Below are 18,453 nucleotides of genomic sequence, written 5' to 3' on the forward strand. Positions count from 1 at the left end.
TACAGCGGGATAGTCACAAGCCATGTGTGGCCACTGAGCATTTACAAAAGTGGCGGATGTGCCTGAGGAACTGAATTTTTAATAAATTTAAGTGGCCACCTCTGGGTTTGTAGCTTCTGCATTGAATAGCCCAGATTTAATGAATTGGGAATCCTATTATAGGAGGAAAAACTGGTGAGTTCTAAGTAAACTTCTGGGAGGAATTGCAATTTGAAAAAACATGTATAATAATAGTGTTGGTGAGAATAATACTAAAAGCAGAACTTACAGTGTGCCCATCCTGTTGTAAGCCTTTTTCTGCGTTAATGTTTATAATGATGCTGTGAGGAAGGGCTGCAGTTGTGTCCATTTTACTGATGAAAACACAGAGGTTCAGAGAGGTTAAGTCACCTCCCCAAGGCCTCACAGTGAGTAAGAAGCTTACATCTGCCTGGCTGGCTTGAAGCCGGTGACCACCCACCCCTGTCACCCAGGAGCCATCCCATAGCTGTCGAGCTTGAAGACTAAGAAAGAAACATGAAGGCTATAAATAATCCTCAAACCTTAATTTACGGCAAACCCTCTCTTACCAGTTCCCATAAGTCATGAAGCAGATGTTGTCCCCCTTGGACAGAGACAGTCTCCTAGTGGCTCCTCTGTGTGTGTGCACACATGCACTCGTGCTTTGTGACTTCCTCCTGTCCTTTTAAGAATTGGCTCACGTAAAAAAAAAAAAAAGAAAAAGATAGAAGACATTAAGAAAAAGAATTGGCTCACATCTCTCTCTCTAGAAACTAATCAACTGTTAGGCAGTGCACACATTTTCTTCTCTCCCTTCCTCATCCACGTGTTCATACCACTTGTATAGCACTTAAGCCTCGTGACCACAATGGTGTGTTTGTAAATCTCTGTCCCCCTCTGGTAGGAGCCTCAGAAAGTGGTCAGTGTCCAGTGGCTGCTTTCACCCCAGCGTTGGACACAGGGCGGGAGCTCATGAATACAGAATGCACTGTGGATGTGGAACAGAGCAGGGGTGACCGGACACAGGGCACGGTTATGCTTCTGAAGATGATTCTCCTATCTGCAGTACTGATAGAAGAGTTAACGGAGCCATGGCTCTGGAGGGAAGGGCTCCAGACCTGGAGACCTGACTCTTTCCTGTCCCACTGCATCTGGGAAACTCACTGTGGGGCCTTGTCAGTTGCTTTCCCATTTCTGAGCTTCAGTTACCTTGTAAAATAGGGTTTGGACTAGAAACATTCTAAGGTTGATTGTAGGTTTTTGTTTTTCACATCTAAAACTCCCTGGGGCTGAATGGCCAGGAGTTGGCAAAAGAGAAATAGCCTTTAACTGTAAAGAAAAGAAATTCCTGACCCTTGACCCCATAATTCATTCCAGCTTGTAGTGTTTGCATAGAAGGGGGCACCCTCCCTCAAGCACAGTCTGTTTTCCTAAGAGGAACTGAAATCTTTAAAAAAAAATTCTTCTGGGCATGTTTTTCTTTTCTTCTCTTCCCTTTCCCTTTTCTTTCCTCTTTTAGATTATAGAATTGAAAAAAATTATGGAATTAAAAGCAAAATGTACGTCTGCATATGCCGGGTTTTACCAACATAATTTCTGTTAGTCACCAACATTTGAAGATCATGAGATTTCAAATAACAACTTGTATTTCTGGGTTCCTATAAAAACTCAGAAAAATCCAGCAATAGCAGGAGCTGAGTAGAGCCTGCTCTGTAGACACGGGGCCTGTGTGCTCTAGTTTTCCGCACTCCCCACCCCTCCCTTATGTGTCATACCCTGCCAGCTTTGCTCATTCCTTCTGCCTCTGGTCTTAGGCGTTCAGGTTCTTTTGATTTTTGGTATACATCAAGAGTCTCCACCCCCTTCTTGTTTTTCTTTACTCTGAGGTTGTTCTAGTGTTCTAAAAAGAAAGCCATTCTAGCATAATAACCGCCCCCCCACCCGTATTTTTCCATTTTTGGTAGAGATGTTTTATTATGAAGTGGTGATACGGGTTTTTTTTGTTTGTTTTTTTTTTAAAACTCACATCACTCTGTTATTGGTCAAATTAGTCATACAATCAACTGGGTCATTCCATCATTGAATGACTTGAATAATTTTTTTTTTTTTAATACAGCAGGTTCTTATTAGTCATGCATTTTATACACATCAGTGTATACATGTCAATCCCAATCGCCCAATTCATCACACCCCCACCCCCACCCCCTGCCGCTTTCCCCCCTTGGTGTCCATATGTTTGTTCTCTACATCTGTGTCTCTATTTCTGCCCTGCAAACTCATTCATCTGTACCATTTTTCTAGGTTCCACATATATGCGTTAATACACAACATTTGTTTTTCTCTTTCTGACTTAACTTCACTCTGTGTGACAGTCTCTAGATCCATCCATGTCTCTACAAATGACCCAATTTCGTTCCTTTTTATGGCTGAGTAATATTCCATTGTATATATATGTACCACATCTTCTTTATCCATTCGTCTGTCGATGGGCATTTAGGTTGCTTGCATGACCTGGCTATTATAAATAGAGCTGCCATGAACATTGGGGTGCATGTGTCTTTTTGAATTATGGTTTTCTCTGGGTATATGCCCAGTAGTGGGATTGCTGGATCATATGGTAATTCTATTTTTAGATTTTTAAGGAACCTCCATACTGTTCTCTGTAGTGGCTGTATCAATTTACATTCCCACCAACAGTACAAGAGGGTTCCCTTTTCTCCACACCCTCTCCAGCATTTGTTGTTTGTAGATTTTCTGATGATGCCCATTCTAACTGGTGTGAGGTGATACCTCATTGTAGTTTTGATGTGCATTTTTCTAATAATTAGTGATGTTGAGCAGCTTTTCATGTGCTTCCTGGCCATCTGTATGTCTTCTTTGGAGAAATGTCTATTTAGATCTTCTGCCCATTTTTGGATTGGGTTGTTTGTTTTTTTAATATTGAGCTTCATGAGCTGTTTATATATTTTGGAGATGAATCCTTTGTCCGTTGATTTAAGGTTTCACCCATTTTTCATATATTGGGAATTCATTACTTTTAGGGGAATTTTAAGAAGAGGTTTAGAACACACTTTATTTTTAGGGGAAAGAGTATTCTGAGGTTTATAATTAATTTTTTTAAAAAATTATTTATTTATTTTTGGCTGTGTTGGGTCTTCGTTGCTACGCGCGGGCTTTCTCTAGTTGCAGCGAGCGGGGGCTACTCTAAGTTGTGGTGCGCAGGCTTCTCATTGCGGTGGCTTCTCCTGTTGCTCTAGGCACGCGGGCTTCAGTAGTTGTGGCATGTGGGCTCAGTAGTTGTGGTGCACAGGCTTAGTTGCTCCACGGCACATGGAATCTTCCCGGACCAGGGCTTGAACCTGTGTCCCCTGCATTGACAGGCGGATTCTTAACCACTGCGCCACCAGGGAAGTCCTATAATTAATTTTTTACAGCCTTTTTGTCTAGTGATTTTACCTCTTAGGAAAGGTTTGAAAACATATAGGTGCTTTTTTCTTGGGACTGCCTGTGGGGGACATCCCAAAGCCTGGAAGGGTGCTTCTGGCATTGTGTGGAGGAGGGTCAGGTTGCTAAATGTCCTCCAGTAGATGCGGCAAGAAATACCTTGTCCCAAGTGACATTGGCCCTTTACTGTAAAATACCAATCTAATCTGTAGTTCTTGGGACATTTTGAGTTTGAGTCCTTTTGGGAGGTTTCCCCTCCCCTCCCCTCCCCTCCCTTCCCTTCCCTTCCCTTCCCTTCCCCTCCCCTCCCCTCCCCTCCCTCCCTCCCTCCCTCTTTCCCTCTTTCCCTCTTTTCTTTACTTCTCTTCTTTTCTTTCTCATTAAAGGATCGAACAATAATCTGCTAACAGATTTGTGCAAAATGGCCTTAGGTGTACCTTTGATTGAGTATGGCACAGAAATGACAGGGCCCCTCTTGCCTCCTCTGAGTGCAGGGGTATACGTATTATAAAGAAGTGGGCCAGGACTTATTTTGCTGGGCCCATGCATTGTCTTAAAAACTGGGACATTTCACAGGAGTTCCTTGTTGGGTGGGGGCAGTGTATTAACAGCTGAGACAGGTCAGGGGACAGACAGCAGGATTGCCTGCTTTTCCCTGAGGCCAGGCAGCCCTAGTGTGTGTGTCTGCCTGGGGGCCTTGATCACTTGGAGCTGAGAGCCCTGAAGCACGGGCTCGTGCTCTGCCCCTCCCGCCGTCTCGCCAGCACTGAGGCTGAGTGCCAGCACCATCCTCACACTCCAGGGCTAAGCAGTCTTTCTTTATTTTGCAGTCCTTGTGCTTTTATCAAATGCAGGAGAATGCAGGCCAGAACTAGGACTGTTTTCATGCATCTGTGTTCCCTATGTGGTCCCAGAAGGAATTTGAGTCTGTGGTCCTCTCCCCCCAGTCCCTGGCGCCCCAGACATGTACCCAGTGCTCACACACAGCCCCAGCACCCATCCTCTGGTGTTCGCAGACCAGGTGCGGCCCAGAGCCTGTTTCTGTAAATAAAGTATACTGGAACAAAGCCACATCCACTCAGTGACATCTCATCTGCAGTCGGTTCTGCTCTCCTTTGACAAGAGTTGAGTCATTGCAGTAGAGACCACACGACCTGCAAAGCTTCAACTGTTTACTTACTATCTTTATAGAATCCTTTTATAGGGAAAGATTGCTGGCTCCTGGTGTAGACTGAGGTGTTCCAGAAGTGAACGAACAAGCCTGTCTATTTCTCGTTAAGCCGGCCTGTGGAAGAAGCAGGGAATGTGAACATGTGTGCTCACAGCCTGCAGTTAATCTCATAGCAACACGGGTTGTAACCTGCTTGCCTTACTAGCAGTCTGGGAACGCACCTTGTGCATGTGAGGGAGAAAAATCATAAACTCATTCTACCTGAAAGGATTTGCCTTTCCTTTTTTAAATGTTCCGTATTTGTTATCAGATTATTTTTACGGAGCTGGAAACACAAGCAGTAGAGAAGGCAGGTATCTGATTGACAAGGCGATTACCAGGCAGCTAGTTCTCAGCAACAGCTGCTGTTTCCGGAAAGGATGAAACTCCTGAAAAGAGTAAGGGACAACCTGGCCCTCCCTCCTCATGGTCCTCCCAGGAACGCCCACCCCTGGCCAGGTGAGGGTAGGGGGCAGGGACAGGGGGCGGGGGAAGCTTCTCAAGTGGCAATGCCCCGGCTTCTATTAGATGGAAAAGACTTAGGTTGCCGGCTAGGGAGCTGAGCTGTCATATTCGGTTCTTCTAGTTTCATTTAGGTCTTAATGACTCTTCCTATCCTATTATTAACTTACTGAAAGGAAGTTGGGCCCTGAAATACAGCTTACAGCTATCTTGCAAAAGCCACAAAGCATCCTGGAAGACCCCACTCAGGTTAGAAATAGTTCTGCTTGCTTGATATGTACAGTTTATCTTTCAATGGGCGTTCCTCCCCCTCCCCCTCGCCCCCCTTAACATTCTCCCCCATAGAAACTCAAACAACCATTTTCCTAGGCAGATAGCAGATCCTCTACATGGATGGCTGTCAACTGAAGGCAGTTTTGCCCCCGCCCAGGGACATTGGGCAATGTCTGGAGACATTTTTGGTTGTCATAATTTTGTGCATGGGGGGTAGGGGGGCTGCCACCGGCATCTAGCCAAGGATGATGCTACACGTCCTACAGTGTACAGGACAGCTCCCGGCAACAAAGAATTTTCTGGCCCAAGATGTCATATGAATTGAGAACTCCTTGCTCTAGATGCTGTTATCTTTTTATGTCCCCTCTATTCTGTTTCTAGCTGTCTTCCGAATTTTCAGATTTTTTTTTTCCTCTCCAGCTTTTTGCATTAAGCAGAAGTTATTATTATTTTTAAAAAAGTTTTATTGGAGTATAGTTGATTTACAATGTTGTGTTAGTTTCAGGTGTACAGCAAAGTGAATCAGTTCTGCATATACATATATCCACTCTTTTTTAGATTCTTTTCCCATATAGGCCATTACGGAGTATTGAGTAGAGAGTTCCCTGTGCTGTACGGTAGGTCCTTATTAGTTATCTATTTTATATATAGTAGTAGTGTGTATATGTCAATCCCAATCTCCCAATTTATCGCCCTCCGCCCCTTACCCCCTGGTAACCATAAGTTTGTTTAAGCAGAAGTTATTTTGGATTTCAGAGAATGTTCTGTGAGGGGTCACTTAATCATCAGAATCTCTTCTGCATCCAGCATCATCTTTTGTGGGGCACAGGGACGAGAGAAAGTGCTCGGAGACCTGGGTGGGAGTCCTTGCTCTGGGCTTGGGGGTCAGATAAGTCTTTTTAACCTAGTTTTCTCATCTGTCTAGTAAGACTAAGTGGTGTCTCCCCTGAGTACCTCTCTGGGTGATGGTGAGGACAAAATGAAGATGGTGTGTGTGACAGTATGTTGAAAAACGTAATGTGGAAGGAATAGCGTAACGATGATGTTAAATTATCTCTGGAAGCCAAGGAGAGCGCTCTATTTTAAATGTTGAACTGAAACAGGGCAGTAACCAGGCTCAAGAATTGTGCAATTGCCCTTATAAGTCGTAGCTGTTTTCTCAGTAGAAACGAGAGTCGGGAGGCTTAGAAGGATTGGTTCACAAAGATCTGCTAAATAAGCATCTGTGAGGCTCTTTATCAAGGAAGGTGGAAGTAGCAGGCATTTTGAGAACATTAAAACTTCATAATAAAAAACAGGAGAGAGATGGGTGCCTGCAATCTTTTTTTTTTTTTTTTTAATTTATTTATTTATTTTTGGCTGTGTTGGGTCTTCGTTTCTGTGCGAGGGCTTTCTCTAGTTGTGGCAAGCGGGGGCCACTCTTCATCGTGGTGCACGGGCCTCTCACTATCGCAGCCTCTCTTGGTGCGGAGCACAGGCTCCAGACGCACAGGCTCAGCAATCGTGGCTCACGGGCCCAGTCGCTCCGCGGCATGTGGGATCTTCCCAGACCAGGGCTCGAACCCGTGTGCCCTGCATTGGCAGGCAGATTCTCAACCACTGCGCCACCAGGGAAGCCCGGGTGCCTGCAATCTTGGTCACTCTTCCCTGTTATCCTGGGGGTCCTAGTCAGTAAAATAAGGAAAACAGAAAAGTGATGTAAAAATATTAGACACGGACAGACAAAACTAATGTTACTTAGAGATGGTAAGATTTTTAATCAATAAACTACCCGAACTGTTTATATATGAGGTCAGTATTAAAAATCTAACAGCGCTTCTATATACCAACGATAACTTATTTAGAAGCTGTAATTGGAAAAGGTCCTATTCACAGCAGCAACAAGAATTATGCAGCCCCTAACCAATATATGAGATCTTTATGGAGGAAACTGTAATGTTTTACTGAAAGACAGGAAAAAGCTTGTCATACAAGGAGGTTTATTCAGAGGTAGGCCCTGTGGTTGTGGCTAAGCTGTTGTCCATGGAATCAAGGCTAAAGTGGGTTGAGTAGCTTTCTCAAGGTCACACAGCCGGTTACCAGGTCATTTTGACACTTACCGCCAGACTTTCTCATACTTCCTACACAGGATTTCGTATTGGTTTCCAGTAGGCATTTTCCTAACGAGTTTCTTCCGGGAGGTTGTGTGAGTTCGGGAGGTTGTGTGAGTTCGGGGGGTGGCTCTGCTGGATTCTATAACGTATCACTAGGGGACCGTTTCTCTTGCTATTTTGGCCGTGAATTGGCCACCCCCCTGTCTCATCTTTCTGCCATTCTTCGTTCATTCTCAGTAGGAGATGTGGCTTCTCTGCGAACACCAGGACTTAACCATGTTGGAGAATCACGGTTTTAGGAAAGCCTCTTGTTGGCTATTAAGTACTTTATGCATTGGGGGTAGACTTAAAAAAATGAATGATCATTTTTGGTGACTCATTTCCAATGGATCTATTCTCCAAAAGCCTGTTGTTGAAAGACTCCCAGGGCAAATTGCCATACTTTTCTTGGCTTTGTACATTTAGACTTCCATATGTTGGACTTTTAACCGTATTAGCAATATTTGTAATGGCGGCGCTGTGTTAAATGCATACATTATACGATCCCATTTAATTCCAGCCACAATTCAGTGATGTTAGTTATTATCATCTCCATTTTACAGATGAGAAAATTGAAGCTGAGGGGTTAAGAGACTTGCCCTGGGTCATGCAGCTGGTAGAGCTAAATTTGAACCCAGGTGTGCCTGGGTTGTAACCATTGTGCTGTCCTGCTAGGGCTGCCTGTTAACTCTTAGACACCAGCTTTTCAATCCATGGCCTCTTAAAATACAAGAAAGAAAAATAAATCTTAGTATCTAATGACCTGTAAACTCTGTATTAAGTAGAGTAACCCAAGATAGCTTTTTAATGAATGTGTGAAATGCTCTAATTTTCTTCTGTTGTTATTGATGTATTTGTTCAAATTCCTTTTGAGAATGCACATTTGTTTTGAAACCAAACCTGTCTTTCTTGCCTACATTTCAGTCAGAACTAAGACATGGTCCGTTTTACTATATGAAGCAGCCACTCACCACAGACCCTGTTGATGTTGTACCGCAGGATGGACGAAATGATTTCTACTGCTGGGTTTGTCACCGGGAAGGCCAAGTCCTTTGCTGTGAGCTCTGTCCCCGGGTTTATCACGCTAAGTGTCTGAGACTGACATCGGAACCAGAGGGGGACTGGTTTTGTCCTGAATGTGAGGTTAGTTCCTGCTGAATGAATGCATTGTCTGCCTCGTTTCCTCTCCTTTCTTTTCTTCCTTCTATTTCAAAATTTTCAAATAATCTAAACACAAAGAAAAGAGAAGTTGCTTGCCTTCCATCTGCTCTATCCTGGTCACCCCCTTTTTTGGACCAACATAGGCAACGGCCTTAGCACTTCAGCTCTTGGAAAGACAATTGCACTGATTTTTTTTTTTTTTTTTGGCCGCACTGCGTGGCTTGTGGGATCTTAGTTCCCATAGCAGGGATTGAACCCGCGCCCCCGGCAATGGGAGTGTGGAGTCTTAACCACTGGACCGCCAGGAAGGTCCCCTGCACTGAATGTTGATTTTGATTCTTCATGGGTCTTTGGATCACTTTGAGATCTGCAGCCTTCTCTGATTCTCCTGTAATGAACATTCCAGAAGTTATAAACTTCTGACACTTTGTATGTTTTGAAAAGATCCCAAGCTGTTTTCTTCCTTCTTGGATGTTGTCTCCTGCTGCATCATTGAATTATCGGCAATAGCCAAGCTGGGAAGACCAGTGTTGGTTGTATGTCCCACGTGGTTGCCATCTGATGCTTTTATTCACGCGACAACTGTTTCTCCCGTGCCTATGAGGTACTAGGGGTTCAACAGTGAACAAAAAGAGGCCTGAATCCCATTCTTTTCAGGAGAAAAGGACAAAAACCACAATAAAGTTGTATACCGTGTGTTAGAAGAAGAATGTTCTAGAGAAAATGAATTGATAGTGAGGAATAGGGAGTGAGGGGGGTGCAGAGTGTTTCCATTTTAAATGACGAGGTCCAGGAAGTCCTCTTAAGATTTAGGAAGGACTTGAAGAGGGGAAGGAGTGAGCCGTGGGGCCATGGGAGATGGCCTTCCAGGCTGAGGGGGCTGCAGGTACAGAACCCAAGGGAGAAGCACACGGCATAGTGAAGGGAACGTGCATATTTCATTTGTAGCAAAGCCTGAACGCTCTTCATGAAAACAGTTATCATGGTTTCCACTTTTCTGAGGTGTCTTCTAGTCTCGGCAACTTCCAACTATGATGCTTTTTCAAAATGCTGAAAATAAGAATGTCATCTAGAAAACAAAAACAAATACAAATTAAAAACAAAAACAGAGCTTCCCTGGTGGCGCAGTGGTTAAGAATCCGCCTGCCAATGCAGGGGACGCGCATTCGAGCCTTGGTCCAGGAATATCCCACATGCCGCGGAGCAGCTAAGCCCGTGCACCACAGCTACTGAGCCTGTGCTCTAGAGCCCACGAGCCACAACTACTGAAGCCTGCGCGCCTAGAGTCCGTGCTCCACAGCAAGAGAAGCTACCGCAATGAGAAGCCCGCGCACCACAACGAAGAGTAGCCCCCACTAACCGCAATTAGAGAAAGCCCGCGCGCAGCAACGAAGACCCAACACAGCCATAAATAAATAAATAGATAGATAGATTTATTTTTAAAAAACCCAAATAATGTCATCTACAAAATCCTTTAATATGTAATGTCACCTGGATTCAAAGGTATATTGGCATTAGATCTCAAACGCGAGGATGCTTTCTGTGTAGGAATTGGAAAGCTCTCCCAGCTGTCGATAGTGGAGAAAAAAGCAAGCTTTAGGACAGTGTCAGTAGTACTGCTTTCGTGTAGTGCATGGAGCAAAAGAAATCTGTGGAAAGAAAGTAGAGGCCAGGTCAGTATGATGATGACATTTTGATGGCGTTCTGCCCCTAAAATTGCAAAAGGTGGTCACTGGTTTTCTTTGGGTTCCTATAGACAGAGAGATTGCTCAGCAATGCCCTCCTCCTGTTCAGAGCCTGACCTCATCCTGCATTTAATGTGGGAACTGGAACCTTCATTTATTTTCTTTTGTCTTGACCTTCCCTTCCCAATTGTTTAATAATTTTGCAGAGAAGATAGTGGCTCAGATAGGATGCTTTTGCTGTAAATAATAGATATTGATGAAAGGCAGCTGAAACCAGAGAGATTTATTATCGTGTGTAGAAAGAACCCAGAGGCAGGGCTAGGCCAGCGTTTGTTCAGAGCCAGACTCTTTGCATTTCATTGATGAGGCAGTGTGTCCCTCATGGCCGTAAGGTGGCTGCTGGGTTTTATCACATGTGACTAGATAACAATCCCTCTGAGAGGAGTGTCTCTTCTCAATCCGTTTTTATCAAGCAGAAGACTTGGGGCTTCCCTGGTGGCGCAGTGGTTGAGAATCTGCCTGCTAATGCAGGGGACACGGGTTCGAGCCCTGGTCTGGGAAGATCCCACATGCCACGGAGCAGCTAGGCCCGTGAGCCACAACTACTGAGCCTGCGCGTCTGGAGCCTGTGCTCTGCAACAGGAGAGGCCACGATAGTGAGAAGCCCGCGCACCGCGATGAAGAGTGGCCCCCGCTTGCCGCAACTAGAGGAAGCCCTTGCACAGAAACGAAGACCCAACACAGCCAAAAAATAAAAAAATAAAATAAAATAAAATAATAATTAAAGGTGCTAATTAAAAAAAAAAAAGAAGACTTTGCCCATCAGCCTCCAGCTGACACGCCCTTGGCCTCATTGGTCAGGATTGGACCACCAGTCCCCACACAGGAAAGGCTCAGAAATGTTTGTTTGGTACTTTCAGTCTGTATTGTGGGAACCCGCCATTGGCAACCAGGAGGACGTGGCCAGGGCTAGGGGAGAAGAGGTGAATGACAGTTGCGCGGGCGACCCAAGTATTGAGTGTGGATAGTTACCTGGAAATGAACTGGAATTCAGACAGACAGGTGTTCTATGTCTAAGATTTAGAGTCCTGAATTTCTTCCAGTGGTGAATTGGTGAGGTGGTCAACTGGGAAGACCAGCTATTTCTGGCCCTGGTAGCTAAGCAGTGAGATCCGTGCGTCACGGACTGATTTCAGCTTATGAGCGCCTCTTATGTTGCCCTTTTTCTCAACAACCAACCAGACACGCCTGGAAGTTCCTTTTGGAGGATCTGGAGATCTGAAGAATGGAAATGAAATCCAAATTAATTGGAGAAAACTTTTCTCAGCTCTCCCTACACAGATGGTTCAAGAGTGTTTCCTGATAGCATCTGAATTTACTATTTCTGTTGTTGCTGCTACCTAAGGATTCCGAAGCTCTTAGATCAAGTACCAGATTTACATAGCAGAATCTGGTGTCAGCCATGTCTTTGACGGGAATTTCTCTTACAAAGTGACATTTATTTCCCACAGAGATAGACAGCTAGACTGCTCCGTGGGTAATTTGCCGGAATGTCCTGAGTGGGTTCACATCAGTGGTGACGGAGAATGAAGTCATTTTTATTATTAGTTCACTACCATCCCTTGGATTCTTTCTACAGGGAAGACTGTCCCTTGCCAACCGTGATGTCATTGAATTAATGCCTTGTCAGTTTCCTGAAAGACAGCCCAGAACCTTAAGAGGATCAAGGAAAGTGGCTGATTCATTGTGTGAAGAGATTACCCTGAAACCATCAGTGGCCTTTCATGTCCTATTCTTGAAAACCAAGGTTATAGCAATGATGATTTTTCAGGTCCTTGCCTACCCCACCCTTTTTTCAGATTATATTGTCTACATGAGCTAAAAACAGTTCTTAATGAGGTAATCGATGGATCAGTGTGCTTCCTAATTTTTATCCACTGATCCAGCACCCAGGTCAAGTAGATTGGAGTGCTCCGTCAAGCGAAACAACTGGTCTCATTTAGATGGGAATTATTTTTTACGTGTCAACTTACTGGAAAATTAGGAGGAAAGGGAAATGAGTACATGGGATCGTAATTTTTTTTTTTCTAACTGGATATTTGTGTGATTTTGATTTGTAGAAGATTACAGTAGCAGAATGCATCGAGACTCAGAGTAAAGCCATGACAATGCTCACCATTGAACAGTTATCCTACCTGCTCAAGTTTGCCATTCAGAAAATGAAACAGCCAGGGGTAAGATGACACTTCCTCTTGTTATAAGTGTGAATGAGAATAGTGACCTTTGTTCTGTTACCATTTTTGTTCCTTGTAGTTGCCTTAGCTTTTCAGACACCTGTGCTTATTACTCTTTGGGTCTTGCGTGCCCAGATTCAGATACCTGTAAATTAAATTGCACAACGGCATTAAGTTAATTCTCAAAAGTGAGCACTTTGTGAGACCAAGGAGTTTAATCAGGAAATGACATACATTAGAAAGCTGGTGGGGATTTAAAATTCTGAGTGGTTGCGAAGTAAAACCTCAGACCACATCGGGTAAGGAGGAGTTAGTAGAATTCCATTTCAATGAGAGAGCTGAGTACAACCCAGTTTCTTTGTAATCAAGGCCTAATGGTGGAACCTTCAGGTAAAACTCAACCAGTGAGATTCCTGTAAAGGGTGAGAATTTTGAAACGGGATTTGATGTACAGCCTTTGCCCTTTAAGGACAATCTGTATGTGAAAGCATACAGCTGGCAAGCGGTGTACTTCTCCGTGGTTTCCCGCCCAGAAGTCCCAGTCATATCACCGTAGCTGTGATGGTGGTTTTGTAGTTTTTTGTGACAGGTTTCAGAAAGACGGCAGTAAAATACCTTGTTTTTAAAAATAATATGTTATGACAAGATAATCAACATGTTATGACATTTTTCCTGTCGACACTTGGGTTCTTGGGTAGGGTTCTTTTTCACCATATGGGCTAGTGGTGACCCTTTGTGAAACTCTTCAGAGTTTGCTTTCTAAGTCAAATAAATGTATGAAATGTAGATTCTGAGTGCTTTTAGTAGCCATTGTGGTTTCATTTCTTTAAAAAAAAGTAGAACCTTTAGTTTTGAGATTATATTCCGAAATTTGATATCACAATGAAAAAAATTCAGAGCATGCCAGTTGGGGGTTGCTAAATTGAGAACCTGTCTCTTTCACAAAATCTCTGTCAATGGAAGCAAAAGTATACAGCCTAAGTTTTGCAAAAAAACAGACTTTGACAAGAAGAATTGATTCACGTAGATTTGTCAACACTGTGGAATTATAAACCAAAAAGAAAAATCAAAGAAGGTGTTAATTTCTTATGTAAATTGTTTGTTTACAAAATCAGAACAGAAAGTTGCTGATTTTTGTGGAAGCATCCTTTTAACTTAAAATGACCAAACTGATTCTGGATGAGAGAGAGCTTGGATGACTGCAAATGGTAATCCGTTCAGATGCCTTGCTTGAGCATAATTTGGTGTTTAATGAAATCTTTTAGATTTTTTTTTATTGATAAGTAAATAGTACCCATCAACAAACCAGGCCTTGCATTTTGAACTGATTCTTACTCCATAAGAAAGTGGATCAAGATACAAAACCTTTACACAGTCCCTGCTTTGTTTTGTTTCTGGTTTTTTTTTTTTTTTTTTTTTGCTGTGACACGTGGCCTGTGGGATCTTAGTTCCCTGACCAGGGATCGAACGCGCGCCCCCTGCATTGGAAGCACAGAGTCTTAACCACTGGACTGCCAGGGAAGTCCCCACACAGTCTCTGCTTTGAAAGTAATTTGGCTTCTCAAAGGAGGAGCAAAACCTCACTAAAATTTCCGCCCATGTGTAAGATATCTGTTGGCACTTCAGGGGAACTTTATTTGGTGTGTCATCTCTAGGTGTAGCCAAATTTCACCCCCAGTCAGTTTTGATTATGGGCATTTTCAGTGTGTAGATAAGCCTCCTTCAGAATTCAGGTCTCAAGTAACTGATAGCGTGTTCTTGTCCATCTTAATTGAAGAGGCCTGGACCTTTTACTTGAGTATGTACTGAAAACAAATGACAAAACTGGAACACAGCTGGACCCATGATGATTGATAACCAGGCAGAATTTGAAGGTGAACCAGTTTGGAGCTTCTCAAGGGCCTATTTTGTAGAAAGTTTTAGAACTGTATTTTCTGGAAAGTTGTCTCGGTTTTAAAGTACATTGCTGGTATTAATGCTTGGTCTTCCATAGCAGTGATGGGTTTGTGTATGTGCATCTTTTCTTTTATAGACAGATGCATTCCAGAAGCCCGTTCCGTTGGAACAGCATCCCGACTATGCGGAATACATCTTCCATCCCATGGACCTTTGTACATTGGAAAAGGTTGGCTTCCATCAGAAAGCCAATTGTCAAGATGATTAAAGATCCTCCCTCACTTCCCGTGCCCCATCTCGAGTTAGATGGTTCTGTGCCATTTTTATTTGGATGGAAGAACTCTCACTCCCCTAACTTCTTCTGTAACAGTTTCCCAAGGATTGCAGTGGGTGTTGAAATCCACTGCTTAGCTCCAAATAGTATTATACTTCTGCTGGTGATTCTAGCTTTTTATCTGAGAAAGTCACAGCTTCTAAGAATTAGTGATTTGGTTGATTTGAGCCTTACCCTTCCCTTTCTTTTGGAGGTGCTAATAAGAGCAGCAGGAAGGAAGGAGAGAAAATTAAGTGTCTGGGAGATCTTCATGTTAGCAGTGAATAAGTGGCTTCTTAGATCTTGACTTATTTCACTGATAAGGGTATTTCTTTAATGCCTGAAAGTGTTTTTAAAGGTTCAAACTAAAATTCCATGCTGAAAAATTACACATGTAACATTTTAGATTGTGTATGTCATCCTGGTGCTGATTTTCAAATTGCTGGCACCAAAATATGGTTAAAGAAAAGCATGAATGAGGAGAAAACATTACTTTATATTGTACGCATTGATGATCCCCAAAACAGTAAATCCAGCCTGCTTTGGAAAATTGCACACACCCTTAACGGTATTAAACAAAAGAAGGAATTCCAAAAAGACAAGGTTGGAATCCTAGCTTCCTAAATTATCAGCTTTGGAACTTTGATTAGTTCCTTTAACATTACCATACCTTAGTTTCCCCGTCGGTAAAATGGGGACAGTGACTGCTTACCTTGAGTTTTCAATTGTGAGGCTTACGTGAGGCTGTACAATTAATAATAAATATGTAAATATATAACATATCCTGGTTTGGTGGAAGAAGCTGCTTGATAGATGACAGTGCTCTAAGATGAGAAAATTCAAGTCAGTGTGGTGAATTCAGTGAATGCATTTTTATAGAGTTATAGATCTCAACTATAATAGCATCTGGGGAAATGAGTAGAAGCATTAATTAATTTGGCAAACGACTGCTAAGAAAGTTACGTGGGGACGCAGGTGTTACTGGTTGTGGCTTATGGAGACTCGCTGGTGATTACTTTCCGTGGCTTTTCTTCCCAGAACGCTAAGAAGAAAACGTATGGCTGCACAGAAGCCTTCCTGGCTGACGCAAAGTGGATTTTGCACAACTGCATCATTTATAACGGGGGTGAGTGGGTTAGATGACGCTCAAGAACGAGAGTAGTGCTGTGCGTGTTGCCCGTTCTCCTGCCCTTCATAAAAAATCAGGCTCTTTTTTCATGCATCAGGGCCAGTAGCCGAGAATACTGGTGTATAGATTGCTGACGTGCGTGAACAGGGGGCAGTGAGTACCTGCATTTTAAGGTATGAGCTGATGTCCACAGGGCCTTGTGACTATATGATGCTTTTACCTGTCCTTTTAAAAAAAACCTTATTTTAATGGAGGAATAATTACATAAAATAAAAAGCACAGATTTTACAGGTACATTCCATGAATTTGACAAATGTGTAACCACCTCTGTAACTACAACCCCAAATAAGATCCTAGAGCATTTCTATCACCCCAGTATATTCCCAGTTGCCCCTCTCCAGTCAATCCACCCTCCTGAAAAGGAACTATTCTGTTTTCTGTAACTAGAGATTAGTTTTACACATTCTAGAATTTCATACCAGTGGAGTCAGAGTGCCCTCTTTTATGCCAGGCTACGTTGACACAGTGTAATATTTTGGGGATTCTTTTTTTTTTTTTTTAATTTATTTTTTTATTTTATTTATTTATTTTTGGCTGTGGTGGGTCTTCGTTGCTGCGCGCGGGCTTTCTCTAGTTGTGGAGAGCGGGGGCTACTCCTCGTTGCGGTGCGCGGGCTTTTCATTGTGGTGGCTTCTCTTGTTGCAGAGCATGGGCTCTAGGCACACAGGCTTCCGTAGTTGGGGCTCGCAGGCTCTAGAGCGCAGGCTCAGTAGTTGTGGTGCACGGGCTTCATTACTCTGCGTCATGTAGGAACTTCCCGGACCAGGGCTCGAACCCGTGTCCCCTGCATTGGCAGGCGGATTCTTAACCACTGCGCCACCAGGGAAGCCCTGGGGATTCTTTCATGTTGTGTCTATCAGTGGTTTGTTTCTTTTTATCACTGAGTAGTATCAATACATAGTTTTTATAAATTATTTTATTTATTTATTTTTGGCTGCGTTGGGTCTTCGTTGCTGCGCGCGGGCTTCCTCTAGTTGTGGCGAGCCGGGGCTACTCTTTGTTGCGGTGCGTGGGCTTCTCATTGCAGTGGCTTCTCTGGTTGTGGAGCACGGACTCTAGGTGCGCAGCCTTCAGTAATTGTGGCATGCGGGCTCAGTAGTTGTGGCTCGCGGTCTGTAGAGCGCAGGCTCAGTAGTTGTGGCACAGGGGCTTAGTTGCTCTGCGGCATGTGGGATCTTCCTGGACCAGGGCTCAAACCCGTATCCCCTGCATTGGCAGGCATATTCTTAACCACTGCGCCACCAGGGAAGTCTGGTAACAATATTGTATCAACATACAATTTATTCATCCATTCCCTTTGTTGATGTTGATGGATATTTGGATTGTTTTCAGTTTTTGGCTGTTATGAATAAAGCCAGTGTGAACATTCTTATACAAGTCTTTGTGTGGACACATGCTTTCATTTCTCTTGGATAAATACCCAAGACTGGTATTGCTAGATCATTGAGTAGGTTTATATTTAAATTTATAAGAAATTTTACCAAACTGTTCTGCAAATTTGTTGTATTATTTTACATTCCTTCTAGCAGTGTGTATGAGGATCTTTGTTGCTCCACATCATTGTCAACACTTAGTATTGTCTCTTTTTAATTTTACCTATTCTTGAAGGCATGAAATATTATGTCATGGTGGTTTTGCCTGTCTCTAATGACTAATGGTATTGAGTATCTTTTCATCTGCTTATTAGTCATTTGTATATCATTTGTTGGTGAAACATCTATTCACATCTTTTGCTCATTTCAAAAACTGGGTTGTTTTTTATTATTGAGTTTTAGGAGTTCTTTATAGTCTGGTTAAAGTTTTGTCAGTTGCATTTTTGTGGGTTAAGCCTTCTGGACAGAATGGAGGAGAGCTCCTATTAAAATCTCCTCGATGGGCACCTTTCCCATTGTCCTACCCTCTCCCACAATCCTCTGTCCACCTTCTGGCCAAGTAGCTCTTTCAGGGTCCTGCCCTGTTCTATTCTTCTTGTCCCCTGCTGGAACACTCTTCCCCTCTTTGCTTCGATGAGTTTTCCTTATCCTTCAGTCTCAGCCTTTCAGTCCTCTGAGGAGCCTTCCTTCGTGACCCAGACCGTACTATGTACTCTTGTTAAGGGCTCTCACAGTAACTGTACTTCCCCATGGCAGCACTTTATCACACTTTCTGGATGGTGCTTTTTTTTTTATTTGAGTTGCTCACCAGGATGTGAGCTCTTTAGGGGCAGATGCCAAACTTGTTTCCTGTATACCCTTGGGCCTAGCGTAGACTGTTGTTAGCTGATGTTTGAGGAAAGATATATGAATGGATGGCTATCTGCTTAAAGTACATGTTTTGCATTATTAACTCAGTAGCAGGGTTGGGGTGCAGGGAGGAGAGAAAGAGAGCTACCCTAGACGTTGAGAATTTGTGTAAAGGTTATGAACTCAAATATATAGAAAGGGCAGTAAGATCATATAAACAAGTGAATGAGCT

General features: G+C 43.3%; 1 protein-coding gene across 29 annotated transcripts in view; it reads left to right on the forward strand.

The window, feature by feature from the left end:
* Positions 1-18,453, forward strand: part of ZMYND8 (zinc finger MYND-type containing 8) — a 130,743-nt gene that overhangs the window by 41,663 nt on the left and 70,627 nt on the right. For 22 of the 29 annotated variants that reach the window (XM_082361160.1, XM_082361157.1, XM_082361151.1 and 19 more), the window contains 4 exons: positions 8,446-8,664; positions 12,488-12,601; positions 14,634-14,726; positions 15,849-15,936. In XM_082361160.1, coding sequence (XP_082217286.1) covers positions 8,446-8,664; positions 12,488-12,601; positions 14,634-14,726; positions 15,849-15,936 — 514 coding nt within the window. The remainder of the gene's footprint in view (positions 1-8,445; positions 8,665-12,487; positions 12,602-14,633; positions 14,727-15,848; positions 15,937-18,453) is intronic. The other 7 variants (XM_082361150.1, XM_082361156.1, XM_082361136.1 and 4 more) reach the window with 1 other exon arrangement.

The sequence above is a fragment of the Balaenoptera borealis genome (assembly GCF_965194805.1).
Source record: "Balaenoptera borealis genome assembly, chromosome: 16".
In the NCBI taxonomy this organism is placed as follows: domain Eukaryota; kingdom Metazoa; phylum Chordata; class Mammalia; order Artiodactyla; family Balaenopteridae; genus Balaenoptera; species Balaenoptera borealis.